This window comes from Suricata suricatta, chromosome 4 (assembly GCF_006229205.1).
Source record: "Suricata suricatta isolate VVHF042 chromosome 4, meerkat_22Aug2017_6uvM2_HiC, whole genome shotgun sequence".
Taxonomy (NCBI): Eukaryota; Metazoa; Chordata; class Mammalia; order Carnivora; family Herpestidae; genus Suricata; species Suricata suricatta.
The window spans coordinates 78,606,555-78,628,935 of record NC_043703.1 but is presented as its reverse complement, the minus strand read 5'-3'; the positions used below and the strand labels follow the sequence as shown (position 1 = coordinate 78,628,935).

Here is a 22,381-nt window from a genome sequence, read left to right as displayed (position 1 = left end):
CTGTTCATGTCTTTTGCCCATTTCTTCACTGGGTTATCTGTTTTGTGGGTGTGAAGTTTGGTGAGTTCCTTGTAGATTTTAGGTACTAGCCCTTTATCTGATATGTCATTTGCCAATATCTTTTCCCATTCTGTCAGTTGCCTACTCATTTCCTTGATTGTTTCCTTTGTAGTGCAGAAGCTTTTTATCTTGATGAAGTCCAAGAGTTCAGTTTTGCTTTGATTTCCCTTGCCTTTGGGGATGTGTCGAGTAGGAAATTGCTGCGGTGGAGGTCTAGGAGGTTTTTTCCTACTTTCTCCTCGAGGGTTTTGATGGTTTCCTGTCTCACATTCAAGTCCTTCAGCCATTTTGAGTTCATTTTTGTGTATGGTGTAAGAAAGTGGTCTAGTTTCATTCTTCTGCATGTTGCTGTCCAGTTCTCCCAGCACCACCTGCTAAAGAGGCAGTCTTTTTTCCATTGCATACTCTTTCCTGCTTTGTCAAAAATTAATTGGCCGTACAATTGTGGGCCCAGTTCTGGGTTCTCTATTCTATTCCATTGGTCTATGTGTCTGTTTTTGTGTACAGTAGGCATTTTGGACACTCTCTCCTGGGCTATAAATTGTCAAGCAGAGAATTAAAAGTTGGGAAATGGTTTCAGTTCATTCACTCCACTCCCATACTCCCAGCATAGAATGAAACTGGTTTCTAAACTGTTCTTAAGCCTTCTCTTTGGATCTGTAAACCTTGGCCAATGTAGTCTTCCAATTATTGCCCCTTTTGTTTTTAGATGGACTGGGCCTCACTATTTTCAAAGAGCTGTAAAAGAAGCAACTGGATAGTATTACACTGCTATACTTCTATAGCAAGAACTTGATCCTCAGCTTCAACACAACTGATCTCTCCTTTCCTGAAACACTCTTCATTTGGCTCCCAAGACATGACACTGCTGGCTTTCCTGCCCAAGGCTTCTCAATCTCTTCTGCTTATCCAGCTGACAAATATTAGAGTGATTCAATCCTGTTTTCAAGGTACTTTTCTTTCCAGATGTACTTCTCTCTCCAGGGAATCTCATCTACATCCATACATTCAAGTAAGCATCTAAATGCTGATAACTCTTAAGTTTATTCCTTTGGCCTAACCCTCTCTTCTGAGCTCTAGAGAAGTACGCAAAGTGCCTATCAACATTATCATTTTGATGTCTGAGGGGAAATTCAAGTCAGCAGGTCCCAAACCAAGCTTATGATCTCCATCATGGCCATCACTGCTACTCCACAAAAAAAGCCAGTTCTTCCAGAGATAACTATCTCAATGAAAGTGACAATCATCTGCCTAGCCAATGAAACCATAATACCAGGAAACCAGAAGCCTTTTTTTTAGCATCTTCTGGCACCTCCTGCTTGCAATGATGGAATGTCCCTGGGGATTCAATCTGTATGGTTACTGTACCGTCACGGAAGGAAGTGCCTTTTGCTCTTGTTTTGCAGTTGCACTCTTCATACAGCTTGTAGACAAAAGGTCTGTCTCTACTCAAGTGCAACAAGAATACCAAAAGCAAACTACTGCAGCTTTCAATAGCTCATCAAAAAAAGGGTATTACTTGGTTAAATAACCAGGCAATGCATAAAAGATGGAAGCAAACCAAATACCTATGTGCAAAGGGAAAGGGTGGGAAAAGAGGAGTGAAGGAAAGATGCATGCACTTCTTCCTCCCAACCATGTGCTACAAAAGGAAGACTAAATTATGAGCTAAGTAAATGCTCAAAGTGCTGAAAAGACTGATCAAATTAGAGACTGTACAACTGGCACCTTGCTTAATATTAACTTATTTTAGTTATCAATATCCCATTAATTGCTAAGACAAAGTGATGCCCAACTTGGCATGCCCCCTCCCCCTGAATTTCAAGGTATCATGCAAATCATTATTGTGCTGCAATTATGTTGCCAGCATATTGCCAACAATTATGTTACCTCTTTACACAATTAAAAGTTCTTTTAATTTAATCTTCTAGATATCTTGCAAGCACATCTAGTTCTATTTTTATTGCTTTTACATTAGCCCAAGCAATACTCTCCCACTGGTCTCTCCTAAGCAGCTTTGCACGCCCCTTTAATACCTACTTTGCATTACAGCTAAAAGTGATTTTTCAAATGCAAATATGATAGAACTCCTTGAATGGTTTTACCTTCCCTTGGGTCAAAGCCTAAATCCTCCACAGTTTCAATATTATGTCCCTCAACTTGTCTGTTCTCCAGCTGTACTGACCTTGTTACAGAGCCTTAAAGATGGCATTCTCTCTCTGCTTACACAGTCTTTTCATGTCTTCCTCTTATTTCCCCAAATTATTAGCTCACAACAGTAACTATCTCAAGAAAGTCTTCTCTAACTTTCCAGATTAAAACAGAATACCCTCCCCCTAATATACCTATCTCCCTTAGTGTATATTTCACATATGTGATTGTGAAATTAGTTATTTAACTTTGGCCTCCCCTACAAAAATGTAAACTCCATGACAGCCATGTCTACAGGATCTTATTCAGTATTATATCCCCAGCACTTAGCCCAGAGCCTTATAAAGAGTAAACACCTTTATAATACTTATGATTTTACATAACACTATTCACTGTTGACTCCCAAATTTACCTCAGCATTACCTTCTCTCTAAGCACTAGATTCATCTGTGTAATAACGTACTGAAATTCTTCACTGGAATATTTAATAAGCAACTTAAATTTAACATGTCCCAAACTTCTCAATTATCAACCAGAACTCCTACAATCTACACTTTTCCTAGTCTTGCTCTTATCAGTAAACATCACCACCATTCAACCATTTCTTAGGTCAACCACAGTGACTGGAGTTATCCTTGATTCCTCTGTCCTTTACATCCCATATGCAAACCATCAATGAGTCCTATTAACTTTACCTTCAAATTAGATGTCCTAAATGTGTTTCTGACCACCTCTACATTACCACCCTAATCCAAGCCTCTGAGGTCTCACCAGGACTACTACAGAAGCCACTCTGACTCTATTTTCCACACAGGGCTAGAGTGTCCTCCTCTCACCTCTACCCCAGAAACTCTGTAAGACAGAATTTCTGTTTACTTCCACAGTGCATACATATCCATTGACTAGCATCTACTAAATGACTGAATGATAATTTTAACTTAAATTAGCATATCCTTAGGCCTATCCCTGGAAATTCTGAACCTATATTTCTTAATCTTTCACAGACACCTGATGACTGACCCACCAGACAACCTGAATCCCTCTTTTCAGAGTGCTTCAAGGCTCTCCCACTTGCTTTAACTCAGGATCCATGGCTTAGTAATGTACACTGAGACCTCTGAAGTTTTTAAATATTTATTTTTAAAAAACTTTAATGTTTTTTATTTATTTTTGAGAGACAAAGATAGAGCAGGGGAGGATCAAAAAGAGAGGGAGACACAGAATCTGAAGCAGGTTCCAGGCTCTGAGCTGTCAGCACAGAGCCTGATGCGGGGCTAGAACCCACGAACGTGAGATCATGACCTGAGCCGAAGCCGGACATTTAACTGACTGAGCCACCCAGGTGCCCCATATTTATTTATTTTGAGAGAGAGAGAGAGAGAGAGAGAGAGTGAGCGAGCAAGCAAGTGGGGGCAAAGAGAGGGACCCCAAGCAGGCTCCATGCATAGCAAGGAGCTTGATGTGAGGCTCGATCTTACCACCCTAAGATCATGATCTGAGCCGAAATCAAGAATCGAACACTTAAGTGACTGAGCCACCCAGGCACCCCAAGGAGACCTCTGAATTGACCCTCAGACTTGAAAGAATGAGAAGTGATGCCTCATCTGGGAAACAGTAGCAGAGCCAAATCTTCAATAGAGAAAATAATTTTATCAGAACTGACCCATAACCAGAAGCACAGCATGCCTGAAATTGGTGAGGAGGGGTCAAGTACATATAATTCTTAACTTTTCATGCTACTTAGGGGCACATGTACCCCAATGTTCATAGCAGCACTTTCAACAATAGCCAAATCATGGAGAGAGCCTAAATGTCCATCAACTGACGAATGGATCAAGAAGATGTGGTTTATATACATAATGGAATACTACATGGCAATGAGAAAGAATGAAATCTGGCCATTTCTAGCAACATGGATGGAACTCGAGGGTATTATGCTAAGTGCAATAAGTCAGGCAGAGAAAGACAGATACCATATGTTTTCACTCATTTGTGGAATAGGAGAAACAGGAGAAACTTAACAGAGGACAACAGGGGAGGAGAAGGGGAAAAATAGTTAAGGAGAGGGAGAGAGGCAAACCATAAGAGACTTCTAAATACTGAGAACAAACTGAGGGTTGATGGGGGTTGGGGGAGACGGGAAAATGGGTGATGGGCATGGAGGATGGCACTTGGGATGAGTACTGGGTGTTATATGGAAACCAACTAGACAATAAACTATATTTAAAAAATTATCATGCTACTAAAGCTAAAATACTAATTAAATCCACAGATAGAAAAGAATTAAAAATTTAACCTCATCTATTAAATCTTCCCAAAGGTCATATACAATTGCAGCACTGATTTAATGTTCCCCTCCTCCTTCTTTTTTACTCTAGGAACAGCCAGGGAAATGACAGAAATGCAAATAATGGAAAAGGAATCCTTAGTCCCACAGCAGAGTTTTAAGAGTGTTTGTTTGTCTTAAAGGCCTCATGCTTTCCTCCATGCAGAAACATCAAATCAGGTTTGATGTAGTAGGTTAAGGATTAGAGTTTCATGTTTACATATCTTAATCAGAAAAAAAAGTCAGAAATGTGGCAGCATATAAAATTACCCAGCAAGTTTACGATAACATTGAATACTCTAATCACTAAGCAAGAAGGTCATCAGGTTCCAAAATTCTTATAACTACACTGTAATATATTAAGAAACACTTCAATGCCTGACTCCCTGCAAGTACTTTTATTCTTCTTTTATAAGAAATTTTCCTAAGTTTAAGTCATTCCAAACTTTTAACAGGAGAAAAACCAAGGCTTTTTTCATTTGTTTTACATTCCAACATATAAATATACTTTTAGAAAAACATATACTTTCTTTTAGAAAAACATATAAATATACTTTCATCTTTTTCAGAAAAATACAAACACAGAACTAAATAATGAGAGTTCTTTCCTTTAGTTATTCATTTCAGCGTGTACTGAGATAGTAGTGGGCTTTTGCCCCATATTCTCTCTTAAAGACTTCAAGTCAGATGAGATCTTAGAGACCCTTCAAAAGCAAGAAGGCCTCAATAATCTGAGAAGCACAATAATTAACCATTAGGAAATGATTCAACTCCATGGTTTGCCTGATTTCTGAAAACCACATTCTCCAACATCCTGGATATATAACATAATATAGTCCTCTCTAACTACCTCTTTGGTTGGCTTCTCAGGGAAATCCCCTCTTACCTGAGTGGCTTATTCTCTGGGCCCACATCTGTAAAGCCCATTTCCTCCAGTTTGCAACGCCTGTAAAGTTCATAATGCCTAGTGTGGGTCTGTTCTCGCAGATCCTCCATGTTTGTGCAAATGAGCATTTCTCGGAGTTTTACAAAGTCACAGTGGTTTTCATTTTCCACTAGTCCAAAAAACAAGAAAATAGCAACACCAATTTTTAATTCTTGGCACACAGCATTTGTTGAATGAATGCATATATAAAAAAAATTGAAATAACAGTAAAATGATCAGTCTAACACCTACAACTATTTTATACAAAGAACCAAGGAAGAAACTCTTGCATTATACATACTAAATTATAGGCAATGTAAATTAACAGATTGGAAGACTGCTTTGAATTTAGTAGGCAATGAATAAACAGGAAAGAACTACATTAAATTATGTTACCATATGTGCCAGTTATTTCACTAATATTTTGTTAGTTTACAAAACCATCCTCAGGACATTTCACGAAGTGCTTAGAAAGAGTCTGTAACATTATTTTATTAAAAATTCAAAATACTTAAGATACATCTGTACATGCTATAATTATCAAACTCTTTTTATCTAATATCACATTTATGATGCTTTGTTTGACACGATACAGAATTAGTGAATAAATATACTTAGTCCTCCTTAAATGATCCTTCTATTTACGGTGGCCCAAAGACTACAACTACATGTTTACTGTAACCAACAGTTTTAAGTACAATTACCATCTTTATATTTTTCTATACATTAAAAATGTTAAGTTTTGTCAATATTTTTTTATAAATTACAAATTTGTCAATTTAAAAAAGTAGCAGCACTTGGAAACCAGTACTAGTAGAGGTAATCCACTCTCCTTTAATCAGCACCACAAGTAGACGAACCAGATAGTACCTATTACTTATTCATTATAATGCTAGATAAATCCTAAAATTTCTTAATTGCCTAATTTGTTTTAGAAATAGTAATACTTTGATAAGTAAAAATATATAAATGTACAAGATGTTTTAGTGTGCCCAGAATTACCCAGTAATTAGTTTATATATCATGTTTAAACACTAGTATTTACATTCAGATTCTGTTCAAAGTACCTGACCAGTGCTTCCTACTTTCTGAATGTCTTGACATACCAGATATGAAATGTGTGTGGGATAATGCAGAAAACAGAGAAGCTCTACCAGCTCCTACAGAGTTGGCTAAAACAAAACACATTCTACTCTCCTGATAAACAAATCAAAAGCCAAAATAAGTAACACCTCGGAATACACTGAATGCTACTTTTAGATCGTTAGATGACACATATATTCCTCATCATCATTCATCTCATTTACCTTGTACAACACCCCAAGGGTATTGGCGAGCTTTGACCATCTTATTTCCAACTTTTACCTCATCCATACTGCCTACAACAGCAAATGGCAAATGTCCCTGGAAAGGAACCATGATATCAATCATATTTCATACTACTGTGATAAACACCTAACTAAAAAAAGTTTTATAAAAATAACAGATTAGAGAAAATTTACTAAATAACAAAGTTATTAAAATCAAGTGATCTGCTATGCCTCCAATTTTAAAACCTGGCAATGAATATATGCCAACTGTTCTATAAGAGTAAATTTCAGGCCCTATAAAGAAAATTATTTATTGAGCATCCCCTACATGCAAAGTATTATGCTACAAGAATACAAAAAAAATTCTGGCATTGGTATAATTTCCCTCAATATTATCTTTGCTCTAAAATGCAATGTTGAGGAAATTGCACAAATACATATACTAACATACACAAAATACATTAAGTAAAACATATCTATATTGTGTACACAGATATATGGTACTATATTAGATATACAGTGCACACAGATATGAGATACTATACTATAAATAATGTTTAAGTTCCAAACTCATGCTAAATGCAATAAATGTTACATAAACCTAGAGGAGTGAGGGATTATTGTGAGCAGGAAGATACAAACTAAATAGGAGATGGATCAAGGAGAGTAAGAACTAACTTTGGTAAGAAGATTTTGAACAAAGACATAAATAATTAGATTTAGGGAACAGTGAGCAGTCTGTCTGAAACTAAGGGTTAATACAGGGGAAAAGTCTAATGTAAAAACTACTAAGTTATTATATTTAATATTTAATTATTGACAGTATCTCAATTGTGCCTCTGGAAAATTATTCCAAGTGGGCACAAAAAATAAAATTGGATCAAAAGACAGTATAACACATAGGTATTGAGATCACCTCATTTACATAGTCAGCTTTTTATATAAGTATCTGAATGAAAAATCTGAAAAGGTAAAGGATAAATGGCATGAACAGTTACTGAATGTCAATGTGTTACACAGTGAACAAAGACTGTATTCTCACAACAACCCCTAAGATAGGTATTAACCCAATTTTGTAGGTAAGTTAGCTGTCTCAGGGAGGTTAATAACTCCCAGAAGAACATATGGTTAAGTCTATCTAACTCCAAAATCCCTGACTCTTCAAAATATAACCAGATATTTAAGAAATTTAACAGCCTGAAGAAAGTAACACAAAGAAATTAGCCATCTTTGCTTATATTAAATGAAAAGTTATGTGAATGTTTAATATGTACATGTGACACTGTAAGGGAGAATGACCTTAAATACCAGATTAGAAAGATATCCTTAAAGATTCTAAGATTATACTCTTCCAAGGGAGAGTATAAAGACGTCACATGTTTTTCAAGACAGGATAGAAAGCATCTTCCTAAGGCAATTAGTAAGTACAGTGCCACAAAAGGAATACCCCAGCCTCACCAATGTATCATTTTATTTAGGTGAAAGTAGAGGAAAGAAAATATGCTAAAAAATATATTCTCATATTCCAGAAAATAAAACATTTTTCTATACTGAACTTTATGAAAATTCACCTTGTGTGAAGTCTTTTTGGAAGACACAAGCGAAAGTGTGTTAGTGGGAATGTCACTTCTAAATTACTCTTTTCACATGTAAAACAGAATTAGCATTCAAGAAGCTTACATTCATTGACGCATTGATTTTAGCAATGGTTTCATCATCTGTTGGGAATTGGTATATCTGGACACCATTACTAACCAATTCACTCATGAGCTTGATCTTAAACTTCTGTAATTCAGCTTTAGAGATTGCATCTGCTTTGGCAATCACTGGTATAATGTTCACCTATCAACAATAAAGAAAAAACAAAATCTCATAATTGAGGATTTATTTTTTATTCTGTAGTTTTTGCATTCAAAACCACTCAGTCTGGATCAACTTCTTTAACCTAAATCAGATGAACAAACTATGGTTCAGCTCATTGCCTGTTGATATAAATAAAGCTTTACTAGAACACAGCCGGCACCACTCATTTACATATTATCCATGGCCACTTTCATGCTACAATAGCAGAGATGAGCAACTGACTCAGAAACCATGTGGCCTGTGAAGCCTAGAATATTATTTATTACGTGCCCTTAACAGAAAAACCTTGCCAACCCCTAACCTAGAAAATCTCTGGCTGTCACTGTCACCATATTCCCCTATAAAATCATTCCTACAGATTGTAGTAACTCCTTATACAATGCAAGGTTCTTACAAGATTAATCTTATACCTGAATTTAGGGTTAGAAATTTTACATTTTTTTCTTTCTTAGACTATTATAATTCTATCACATACAAAATGTAAACAGGAAGCTGAGGCTGCCTGCTTAATTCGCTAAGAATTTATTTCTTAATAATCTAAACACTCAATAATCAGAGTAATTGATTTTTTGGCAAAACTATGAAGCAGGTGAGTTTCTCCATCTGCCCCTCATTTCAGCAAGTCCTCTCCCCAATCAATATATTTGATCTACACCCTGTTATTAGAGACTCCTAGCTGAATGATGAAGGAAGGAAATTTTATGAATATCAACTTAAAGTGCACATGACTCAAAGGAATAACACTCTTAGCATTAAAGTCTTATCACTGGCCAGAGAGGAAGAAATCTGGGGTAGTAAAGACTGACTAACTTCACATTAGTCCCACGAAAGACTGATGTCTCCACAAATCTAAGGGTCTGTAGGGCTTTGGTTTTTTGGTTTTTTAATCTTTGTTTGCTGGCGTTTTTGGTTTTGGTTAGTTGGTTCGAGAGAAAATCTTCAAGCTAACTAATCATATGTATCAAGAGAGTGAGATACGGATGTAATTTTCAGAATGAAAAGTAAAAATCACAATTCCTATTCTATTCTTAAATTTCTTGCTCTTCTCCAGATTCACACTGACTTACTATGTATTTTCAAATTTATTTGTCTTAAATATGCTCCACAGAAGATAAAGATTTTTTCATCTACCCATGAAAACTTTCCAGCAATTGTGGGCAAACAGCTTTCATGCCATATTAGTGAAAGTATGTAAAAATGGGATGCCAAGTTCTTGGTTTCAACATTGTATACTTAGACTGTCAATAGTTTATGCCAAGTTAATAACTTATAATTGCTTCCATAGTAAACAGCAGAAGCATGCTCTAACATAAGTGTCTGACATTAAGCTTTTGATTGTCAAGATACTCATTTCAAAGACATCCATGTCAAATAAACATATTGCCAGCTGTATGACACAGCTAGCAAAACTGAATAAAGCACAGAGCCACCCAACCCATGAAGCTCCCCTTTTATTTATTTATTTTTTTAAATAGTTTATTACCAAGTTGGTTTTCATATAACACCCAGTGCACTTCCTTGCAAGTGCCCCCCTCCACAACAATCATCCCCTTCCCCTCCTCCCTCCCTCCTCAGCCCTCAGTTTGTTCTCAGCATTCAAAAGTCTCTCATGATTTGCCTCACTCCCTCTCCCCAACTCTTCCCCCCGCTTTCCCCTTCCCATGGTCCCCTATTAGGTTTCTCCTGCTAGACCTCTGAGTGAAAACATATGGTATCTTTCCTTCTCTGCCTGACTTACTTCACTTAGCAAGACTCCCTCCAGGTCCATGCATTTTGCTACAAATGGCCATATTTCATTCTTTCTCATTGCCATGTAGTATTCCATTATAGGTATATATACCACATCTTCTTGATCCATTCATCAGTTGATGGACATTTAGGCTCTCTCCATGATTTGGCTACTGTTGAAAGTGCCGCCATGCTATGAAGCTCCCCTTTTAGAAAACCTGGGTGCCTTACCCAGGTAACTTATCACTTGTGTGAGCCCACTTCTCCCTCCCTGTGCCCTAATTCCACTCTTATCCTTCAAATTCACCAAAAGTGAACCCGCAAAACCCTAGACATCTAACCCTCAACCCTAATAAAAGCAGAGCCCAGGTTCACTGTCACCTTTATTGTGTGGCTCCTGCATGCTGTATATCCTCCAGGACCTGTGAGTAATAGATTTTGTTCTTCAAAGTTCCCTCATGGTATCTGGCTGAAGTGCATCCTGAGATCTTAGTAAAAGCTACAAGGGCTGGTTCAGCCATGACACTGGCCCTGGGAAGGATGTCTGCGGGGCTTGCTATGAGTAATATAGTTGGTGGAGTACCTCAGGCATTCCTAACCAAGAATATCACTTTAATTAGGCTGGGAGGGATATCACAGACTGAATGCTAAATATCTATGCATTTGTATATCACTGGAAGGGATACAGGTGTTTCACTTTGCATGTCAAGCTTAGGAATAAAAGACAAGTTTAATTAACCCTCACATTTGTCCCTTAAGATAGGTATTATTCTCCTTAAGTTTTTACTTTAGAGGTGAGGAAACTGAGGCTCAGGGGGCTAAAGAAACTTGCCAAAAAACACAAAGCTATTAAGGGACAGACACAATACTTAAATTAGCCTGTACTGACACCAAATTCTATAATGTATATACATATTACATCATGTTGCCTCTGTCTAGCTAAAACAAACTTACACGTTTGGTTTTATATTTATTTTATGAGTTTCTATATAATCAGACCCAACTATTAAAATACTGGGTAAATAATTACAACATCTAAACCGATGAATAGACTATCACGTAAGCTTCATCAGGTTTTTGCTAAAGCCAGGAGACTATGCACCTAGTCAAAAGTCAATCTATGTACCACAACCTCACTGGCAGCTTCATGCTTTCCAAACGGATTTCTATATAGAAAGTAAACAGACATTTTGGACAGAATGCCCTTCTTCCTGAATCCTATTTCATAAAATCACTAGCCAGAATAATGAAAGCTTCATTCCCCATACCATCAAAGGTTATGGGAAAACTCTGTGGAGCTTTTTTATAATAAAATAATAGTCTTCAATCATATTTTACATAGATTAAAAATAAAACAAAGTGAGTTAATTTGTGGATATTATTTTTATAGCTCCCTGGATTTATATGTCACTTCTTGGCTCAGAAGTTCATAACTAGGTTTTCTTGGTATGGTTCAAATTAAAACGTAATTACTATAACACATGATGAAACATGAGACCTTAACCTTTGTCAATGAACTTCTTCTCAATAGCATCATTAAATAAAATTAGGGTCAAATGCTGGCATGCAATTTAATCACCGAAAAAAGGACTAAAATTTTATGTTAATGTATTTTTCTTTGCAGTGTATGTTCCAAACAGAATTTCTCTGGAAAATAACCTAAGATTGAAACTTATCAAATGTTTTTAAAATGCACAGAGTAAAAGTGAAGATATATAAATATCATAAAGATATTTTAATAGTTCAAAATAAATATTAAAGCATAAGCTGATTCGTTTTCCAAGCCCACCTTGCTGTCAAGGCTCTTCATTGTTAAGAGATCCAGTGTCTTCAGGGAGTGACCTGTAGGTGAGATGAAGTAGAGGCACACATGGATGCGAGAATCGTGGTAACTAAAGAGAGAACGCTTGATCTTTAGCTCCTCTTGGAGATAGGCCTCAAACTGAGCATCTATGTAGTCAACTATTGGTTGGTAGCTGAAAAAATAAATATTTAAATATTTAATACAGCATATTCATGCTACTTTAATATGATGTTTATGTAATTCTCAAGTATAAAATGTATATTTTTACCAATTAATAAACAGCTACAATCTATGCTAAACAGAGAACTTCAATAATAAAACAAATTGTGCAGAACATGCATGTACAAAGGTAATACTTTAAAACCATTAGTACACCCTGTGCTTTAATTGTTTTATAGAAGCTGAATGGATGTACAGACTCATTCTCACCTTCATTTGTACACTGCACTTCTGACAAGGATTCCCACACTTGCCAGACTGCTGAATGTAGCCAGGCATCTAACTATAACCAAACTGGACATGACATATTATTTTATGGAGAAAAGGTATGAGTATTAATAACCTAAAAGACAAGTCAAATTGTATGATTTCTTGCTTCTTAAATCAGATCCATAAGGCATGAAAAATAGCAACACAGTAAGGAGGAAATGCATATATAAAATGAAAGTAATCAGTAATGCAGGCACGATTTTATTTTTAATTCTAAACAAAGGAAGTCACATCATACTCTATGCTCGGAGTCCTTGCCCAAATCACTTCTCTTCCCTGGCATTCTTTTTTCTCTCTAGCTACTTCCTTCTATGCATCCTTTAAGATGCAAATCATATCACCCTACATGTGCACCAGCATTCATATTAATTTGTGACTGCCCCATTTCATTCTGATATGCTAAATCACAGTCTACTCAACTCAACTTTCTACTCTTAACCATTCTAATTAAGTAAATCTGGGTTTCTAAGTGAAAATAACAGCAAACATTTCCTCTGTCTAATTCCCTGGACACCTTTATAATTATCTTTATAGCCCAAATGAAGCGGTACTTCATAAAGCTGAGATACTCAATACATGTGCACAGAACTGAATTCTTCCATAAAGTTGCTGGACCTTTTTATCCTTTAGGATCATCACCTCTTTTAATCGCATAGAATACCTTGTTCTTCCCACACAGATGTTAAACAATGTGAGGACAGATACAGTATCTTCTACTTCTATGTTCTCCACAACATCTAGCACAATACTTTGAACATTATCAGATAGAGGATTAGGAATACCAGTATTCACTATTAGGAACACTATACTTGGGAACTTGTCTAAATGTGACTCAACATGATTTCCTCCCCAAAATAATAAAATCATAAAAATTAATTTGTAAGTACATATTTAACATAAAACAATCCAAGGCTTTTATTAATGACTTGAAGAAGATGAATAATATGAACTATTTTATGACCTAATGGCCATAAATGGTCCTCTACCTGACTGTGTTACATTCAGGTCAAAATGAAAACCAAAACATTTTCTCCTAAACAAACAGTCTACCTTTAGGAGTTCTTCCATAGAAATTGGCTCTAGGTTTCCATTTTCAATATACTGCATACTCATTCTTCAGGTCAAACAAAGAAAAATTGGCTTAAAATACAAAAATAACCTCCTCAAAAACTTCCTCATAAAATGATAAGGAATTAACCAGATCAAAATTGAAGAGAGTGGAACTGAGAGAAGTGAGCAGAGGACTTAGAGAAGTCGGTAAATGATCCAAATCCAGACGATGCCCATATATTATAAGTAAAGCTTCACTGAAACACAACCCTGTTCACTGGTACATGTATTGCTTATGGCTGCTTCTGTGTTACAGTGGCTGAGCTGAGTAGTTTGGACAGAGACCGTATGTCCTGCAAAGTCTGGAATATTGACTGTCTGGCACTTTACAGAAAAATTTTACTAACCCCTGCACTAAAAACATCAGTGCTAGTTTTGTCCTGAGGTCACTTGTCAATCTAGTTCTTGAACTTTAGTTCTAAAGGACTCACAGGACAAGGAAGAAGATATCAAAACCCAGGACCCACACAGTGTGGCAATCTCTTAAGAGACTGCCTCCCCACATTGAGCTGAGATCCTGAAAGCCTACACCTTCAGGGTTAAGAATGAAATAGACATTATCCTACAATTCCTCCCCTCCCCCAAGTTGTTACAGGGAAGGTTGCCCTGGCAGTAAGTGAAGTAGGGAAAATAAAAGTAAAGGAGAAAAAAAGTCCTTGAGAATTTGAGGTCACAGGATCTGCCCTTACACATATCCACAGCCTAGGTTCACAGTGCCTCTCTGATGCTAAAAACCTTGAGCCATAAACTGGATATAAGTATCCTCAGAGTATTAAAGCCACAGGGACCTAACATAAGCAAATCTAAATCTGTTCAAAGGAAGACATCTTAGATCTCATCTTAGACCCTAAAGTATCTCTGCAAATAATTTTTCAAAGACCATGACTCCTACTATAAAAAAATAACAAAGTATATGAGGAAAAAAAAGCATAATGGATAAGAACCAAAGGAAAAGAATCAGTAAAATAATTTATAATCTTAAGTATACAAAATGGTATTTAAGATTTTAAGGCTAATTTGCCAATGAAAAATCAGTTACTAAAATTCACTTTGTTACAGATTAAAGAAGAGAAAGTACAATCTTTTCTACAGTGTGCAAAAACAAAATAAAATCTGATAATATTTATTCATGATTAAAAAAACACGTTACTAGTAGTACAATGGAACTTCCTTATTCCAACTTAAATTTTTAATAAAGTGGGCAAGCATACTATGTGATAAAAATAAAGCTTTCCCACTGCATCAGGACAAGGCAAGGATACCCACTAATACCACTGACTATCCAATATAATACCGTAAATCCTACCAAGTGCATTCAAGTTTTAAAAATGGAAGAAAGAAAAATAAAAACTGTCCTCAGCCATGACGAAGTAACTGGGACTGGATTTACTCTCCCACCCTATACAATTAGAAACTTGGATAAAATACATGAAGAAAGCTTTCATGACATGGGACAACATGCCATATAAAACTGTGTTCACTGAGAAGGTAAATAAATGAGAAAAGCTTTATGATTCCCCCAGCTTACTGCCTGGAGACAAGTTTCCAGAGCACAGCACAAGAGTGCACAGAGCCTGACAGACTCCCTGAGTTGAGGAGACAGAAACAGGAGTTCAGGGAGGCCAGAGCAAAAAGAATTTTTAGGCAAGAACACTGAATAGAAGGCATCTGCACCAACAAAAGGGCTAATGATCTGGACAGTGGTTCCCTCCAGTCTTTGGTGAAGCACTAATCTGCATATATGTGTGAGGAAAGAACCCAAGACTGGATACATTATAGTCCTGGTAGTGGTTATAAAACCATGTATGTGTCAAAATTAACTGAATTGTACACTGAAAAAGAGCAGTACATTTTATTTATTCTATATAAATTATACATCAATAAAACTTATTTTAAAAGGAACAAAAGAACTGAGAAAAAAAGAAATATATTAACAGGAAAACAGGAGAAACCTAATGGAGGACCAGGGGGAGGGGAAGAGGGAAAGAGTTGGGGAGAGAGAGGGATGCAAAACTTGAGAGACTATTTAATGCTGAAAATGAAGAGGGTTGAAGGGGAAGGGGGAGGGGGAAGAGAGGTGGCGGTGATGGAGGAGGGCACTTATGGGGAAGAGCACTGGGTATTGTATGGAAACCAATCTGACAATAAACTATTTTAAAAAATAAATAAATAAATAAATTAAAAAAAAATAAAAATTAAAAAATTTTTAAAAATTAAAAAAAAAGAAATATATTGTCATTATTTGGAGATTATACCATTACATACATAGAAAATCAACACATATTTAGAGATAAATTGTTGGAATTAATCAGAGAATTTATAAATGTTCCTATATGCAAAATCAATTATATTTCTATACACCAAATAGAAAATGAAGTATTTCTAAAACATATCATCAAAAATGCCAAATACCTAAGAATAAATTTAAGTAAAGCTGTATAAGATCTCTACATAGAAAATTATAAAGAAATTATGAAGATTTAAAGCAACGTGTCACAGGCCTTTTACTCTACCATTAATCTTCTTCCTCTGGAAAACTCACATAAATGTGCTGAAAAGGTCAACATAAGTCACATAAAGGGAGTCAATTATACAAAATACTTCCCTTTTCAAGCAAACTTTAGGAAACTAGAAAATTACTTCTAATAATGAAAACACATGCATTTCAAAATGGAAAAATAACAAAAAGTTATTGTTTTGTTCCAATCTATTTCCCTATTTCATACTTCAAATTTCATATAGAATCTATAATCATTCTTTATAGTACCATAGGAGAAATAATGATATCATATAAAATATAAATAACAATATCAATATCAAACCTTTCCTGCGATGCCTAATGATGCACCTGGCTGATTTGGCTAGAGTTTCACATACAAAATAATTCAAGCACCATGGATTGGGCCATTATACATTTGCCACTGTATATGTCCTTATTTTTCCCTCAACGAAAAAAGTCCTGCCTGAAAATTGGTACAAATCACTTACTATATACTGTATCGGTATATGAAGAAATCATTAAAATAATTTTTGCTAAAATACACATTTCAATAATGTGATTCAAATTATTCTAAAAATATTAGACAACTGGATAGAAAATGTCAATTTGTTAAGAACCAAACATTGCTGAATTATTAAAAACACTAACGTCTGGGAGGAAAGGTTTGAATTTCCATAGTAGAAAACCAAACCATGGCTCATGGAACAAGACAAATGTCTTTTTTTGTTTGTTTTTACTTATTTTTAAGAGAGAAAGACAGAGTGTGAGTGGGGGAAGGGCAGAGTGAAAGGGAGACAGAATTTGAAGCAGCCTCCAGGCTCTCAACTGTTAGCAGAGCCCTATGGAGGGCTCGAACTCGCAAACCATGAGATCTGACCTGAGCCAAAGTCGGATGCTTAAACCACGCACCCCAGACAAATGTCTTAAAATAAGAAAAAATGTGTTTTAATACAGTAAGAAAACACATACCTCTCTTCTTTGTTTATTTGGTCACCAAATCCTATTGTATTCACAATGGTCAATTTCAGTCGAACATTACTTTCGTTGAGTTCGTATGTCTGGGCTTTAAGCCTAACATGTGAGTAAAAATGTGAGGATTCATGGTCTTCAAAATTAGTATTAAACAGTGTGTCAATCAGTGTTGATTTTCCAATTCCAGTCTCCCCTAAAAGAAACAAAGGTACAGCTTCACATGTGCAAAGGACAAATGAGAAAAAAACCCGAATTCCCAGAGTGGTTTCAAGGATCCCAAATATTTTAAACATTTCAAGGGCTGAGTGGTCTATGAAAGAAATACATTGTTAAGGCTGGTCCACTGAGTCATTAGCAGAACATAAAAGTAAGTATGTATGCTAAGTTACTCAGAACTCTGAAAAAAGCACTGAAATGTTTAAAGAAAAAAGTGTAAAGCAGTAAAGCTAAGAAAACCAAAACTAACAGAATTTAAATAACTGAAAAAAATCTTCAATCATGATATTAAATTAATAACATGAACATCATACTGCTTGCAAGAATGATGAGGACACAAGGAATACAAAGGAATAATACAAAGGAAGAGTTTGGCTCTTACCCACACAGAGAATATTAAAACAGAAGCCTTGCTGAATGGATCTATTGACCAGCTGATCAGGCAAACTCTCAAAACCAACATGGCCAGACATAGTTAAAGAACGAATATTATCTCTTTGTTGCTGAAAGTAAACAAAGACAATCGCAATAATTTTTTAAAATTCACTAAAATAGGATATAGGCACATTTAAAAGGATAAATATAATTTTCAAAGAAATTAAAGATTTTATGATCATTATACCTTCATCAAGATATAATGTATTAAGTACATTTATGAGAAGTCTGTGTCCAGACCTTCAAAACACATCCGCATTTCTTATTCTCTTCATACAATTAGAGTCCAGCATTGTTTATCACATTCAAATATTTAATTTCCAAGGAATAGGAAAGTACTCTTGTAAACTATGGCATATTCATTCACAAAATGGAATGTTTAAAGTAATTAAATATGTTTATGATAAATATTTAATAATTTTAATTTTAATGTCACATGAAAAAAGTACAACACAAAATTATATAGCTTTAGCTCCCAGTAATGTCAGAGTATTGCTGCTAATTAACAATTATAATCAATTCTTCCAAGTCACTGGAGTGCAACCAAAGGCCAAGAGACACTGGAGGGAATAAGACTCTTGGGAACTGGAAACCATGTAGGGTGAGATGCACATTTTCTAGGTCTTTCTGAGGGCACAACCCAGTCACTGCTACACAAAGAAGACAGACCTCAAGATGGAAGTGGCAGTCTTACTGGGTTGAGTAGTCAGTTGGAAACAAGGGCAGGAAGATCAGCTGAAAACTGAAGAAGAAAATTCCAGAAAGAAAGGAGTCCAAAATCTACAAATACACTCCTCTTAAAACTCTGGCTGACTGGTGAATTGCACATGCACAAGGGGAATACAAAGAGTCTAGCCGGGGAGGGGGGAATGGAAATTGGAAGGAGCTAGAAATAGTTTTCAAGAATGCCATCCTGGGGAGCATGAATTTTAAGTCTGTAAATCAAAGGGGCTCAGTAAACCCTTCAGGCTTTCCACTGAAAACCTATATGGACCAGATTTTAGGAATCAGACATGTTCCCTAGTACATAGCTGCTAGAACAAAGGTCAACACTCTTCAGAAGAAGGAAACAAAATCCAGCACCTCCACAATGTACTATCCACAATATCTACCATAAAATAAAAAGTTACTACAGAGGAAGAAGTAGAAAAATATGATTCACAGTCAATGGGAAAAATGGCAACAGAAAGAGATCCACAAATGAACCATGTTGAATCTGCTGATAAGGGCTTTAAAATAACTGTGATAAAAAAAGCTGAAGAAAAAAATATACTCTTTTTCATGTAGAAAAATGAATATAATGATTAATATAATGACTGACATGACAGAATTACAAGAGAGATATGAAAGTTCTCAATAACAAAAGGCCACAAATGGAATTCCTAGAAGGAAAAATGCAACAAGTGAATAAAAAAACTCACTGACCATATTAATAGCAGATCAAACAATGGAAGAAAAGATTTTTTCAATAGTTATTATCCAAGCTAAATATCTTTATTTCTCCAAGCTAAAAGTCTCTCATAGACAAAACTTCAATAGAGCTCCAAAAACTGTGAAATGATATCAAATGGTCTAACATACCTGTAATTGAAATATCATATAGAAAAGATAGGGAGAGACTGGAGGAGGGTGGAAAGAAATATCTAAGTAACAGTGACTGAAATTTTTCCAGTTTTCTAACATGAACTCAGAGATCCAAGAACTTCAGCAAACTACAAACAGGAAAAATCCAAAGGAACCCACAACTAGGCATACCAGAACAAAATGTTTCAAAAAGAGGATAAAGAAAAATTTCATGAGCAACCAGCTGTGAGGAGACATATTACACACAAATAACATTTAAACTGACTACAATTTTCTCACAAAAAATAATGCAAAGCGTAAGACCACAGAACATAATGAATAAAATGGCAAAAGAAAAAATGACATGTAAATGTGTGTAAAAGAAACTTATGCTTGTTTTAATTTCTTAAAAATATGATCATTTATATATTGCAGGATTTGGAATCACAGAGAAACAGAATGTATGACAATGACAGCACAACAGAGAGAGGGAATAGACAGTTATGGTTAAGACTTCTGTATTATATATGAAGTATGATAATATTGTTTGAATATATGTGTAATAAATTAAAGCCTACACCAACTATTATTCTAAAAAATAAAAGACCAAAGAGGTATAGCTAATAAGTCAACAGTAAAGATGAAATGCAATCATAAAAATACTAATCCAAAAAAAGGAAGAAAAAGAGGAAAGATGAAAGAATAATTGAGACAAAGAGAAAACAAATAGCAAATTGGCAGACTTAAACCTAGTTATATCTATAATTAAGTTAAATGTATATGGTCTAAACCAGCAATGCCTGATAGAACTTCCTATGATGGTGGAAGTATTTTGGATCTGATCTGTGCAACAGGTAGCCACATGCAGATATTGAACACTTCAAATGGGACTAATGCAACTGAGGATCTGGCTTTTAAATTTTATTTAACTAATTTAAATTTAAATAGCCACATGTAGCTAATGGCTACCATAATGGACAGTGAATATGTAAACATCCCAATTAAAAGAAGGAAACTGTCAGATTGGATAAAAGAACAAGACTCAATTCCATACTGGCAAAATAGTAACTGACAAGCTCATTCTAAAATTTATATAGAAATGCAGATGATTTAGAACAGCTACAACAATTATGCAAAAGAACAAAGTTGAAGGACTCATACTATACAATCATAACGTTACAATCACCAGGAAGTGTGGTATTGGGACAATCTTATTATTTATCTGTTTGTCTACTTTATCAATATTAAAAACTTGTGATCATCAAGGAATATGTAAGTCACAGACTAGAAGAAAATATTATATATATATGACATATACATGACAAAGCACATATACTCAGAATACATAAAGAATTCATATAATAACAATCTATTTTTTTAATGGTAAAAGACTTGAACAGAACTTCACAAAGAAGATAACAAAATAGCCAATCACTGAATGAAAGAGTGTTCAACATTATCAGGGAAATGTGAATTAAAACTATAGTACGATACCACTGAATACCCACTAAAATGTCTGAACTTTAACAGGCATATAATGTCATGTATTAGAAATTATGAAGAACAAGTGGAATTCTGATAAATTTGCTGGTACAAAAGCAAAATGGTACTGCCACTTTGGATAACAGGTGGGTAGCTCCTTATAAAGTTAAATACACATTACAATACAACCAAAAATCCCTAACTATAGGTACCCAAGATAAATAAAAACATCCATCCACACACATGAATGTTCATGGCAGCTTTAGTCCAAATAGTCAAAAACTAAAAACAACCCAAAATATCCAAACAATTGTTGAATGAATAAACAAAATGTAGTATACCCATACAACAGAATACTAAATACTAATATGTGCCATAACATGGTTAAGTCTCAAATACTAAGTGATTTTTTATTGTGATTTGACTTAAAAAAGGTATTATTTTTTCATATATTCTCATATATATGAATATGGAAGAAAATGTTTCCATGAGGTGGTTATTACTGGGGAATGTATTTGCAGGTTGAGGGAGTGGTCTTGGAGGTGGAGGTGAGACAGATTCACTTGTTACTGTATATGGTACATAGAATTCTAAGAGTGATCCCAGGATTTATGGCCTCTGATGTACTCATACCTTCTATTTTCTCAAACAGTAAACGAGGTGCTACTATGAAGTGATTTTGCAAATGTAATTAAGGTCCCAAATCAGTTAACCTAAGAAAGGGAGATTATCCTTGGTGGGTCTGAACTAGTCAGGTGAGCCCTTAAAATGGACTGGGATCTTTCATGTGAAAGGGCTTTGAAACCTGAAGGGGATTTGACATTAGTCTCCCCTGTCGTATGAATGACAGAGAGCCATATGGCAAGGACATCAGAATGTTCTCTAGGAGCTGACAGCAACCAGCCAGCAAGAAACTAAATTCTGCCAACAACTTGAAAGCGTCTGAAGGGGAGCTTCGGATAAAAACCCAGCCAGTCAACATCTTGAGTGAGACCATGAGCAGAGAAGCATGCTACGCCGACTGGTTTTATGACTTACAGAACTATGAGCTAATAAATAGGCATTGTTTTATGAAGCTAAATTCATGGCAATTTGCTATGGGGTAATAGAAAACTAGTAAGTATACTGTATTCTCATTTCTGCCCTTTGGGATCCCTTTTAGTCATATAAGTATGTTATCTTTATCATTAAGAAAAAGAAAGTGAAGAAACACTATGCTTCCCAGTAATGAAAGTATTCAAGGAGATTAGAATACTTGTTAGCGGTTTTTACCTGATAAGCACATGCTTATCAGATAAAACTTGAACTAAATGGCCTGTAGAATCCCTTCTGGTTCTAAAACTGTAAGATCATAAGATCATGGAAATAAAAGAAGCTTCTCAAAAATGTGGAGGTAGTCACCATAATTTAATGAAGAACAGGGACCAGAGAAAATGAGGACCAAGCA

General features: G+C 35.4%; 1 protein-coding gene across 6 annotated transcripts in view; it reads right to left on the bottom strand.

The window, feature by feature from the left end:
* The window catches only part of SEPTIN10 (septin 10), a 66,143-nt gene that overhangs the window by 13,183 nt on the left and 30,579 nt on the right, over positions 1 to 22,381 (bottom strand). For all 6 annotated transcript variants that reach the window (XR_003907752.1, XM_029937040.1, XM_029937041.1 and 3 more), the window contains exons 3-8: positions 17,837 to 17,957; positions 17,236 to 17,431; positions 12,153 to 12,339; positions 8,453 to 8,614; positions 6,770 to 6,866; positions 5,424 to 5,592 (exon numbers count right to left, since the gene is read on the bottom strand). Coding sequence is in view for 5 of the 6 variants with exons in the window: in XM_029937040.1 (XP_029792900.1) it covers positions 5,424 to 5,592; positions 6,770 to 6,866; positions 8,453 to 8,614; positions 12,153 to 12,339; positions 17,236 to 17,431; positions 17,837 to 17,957 (932 nt within the window). In the remaining variant the exon portion in view is untranslated. The remainder of the gene's footprint in view (positions 1 to 5,423; positions 5,593 to 6,769; positions 6,867 to 8,452; positions 8,615 to 12,152; positions 12,340 to 17,235; positions 17,432 to 17,836; positions 17,958 to 22,381) is intronic.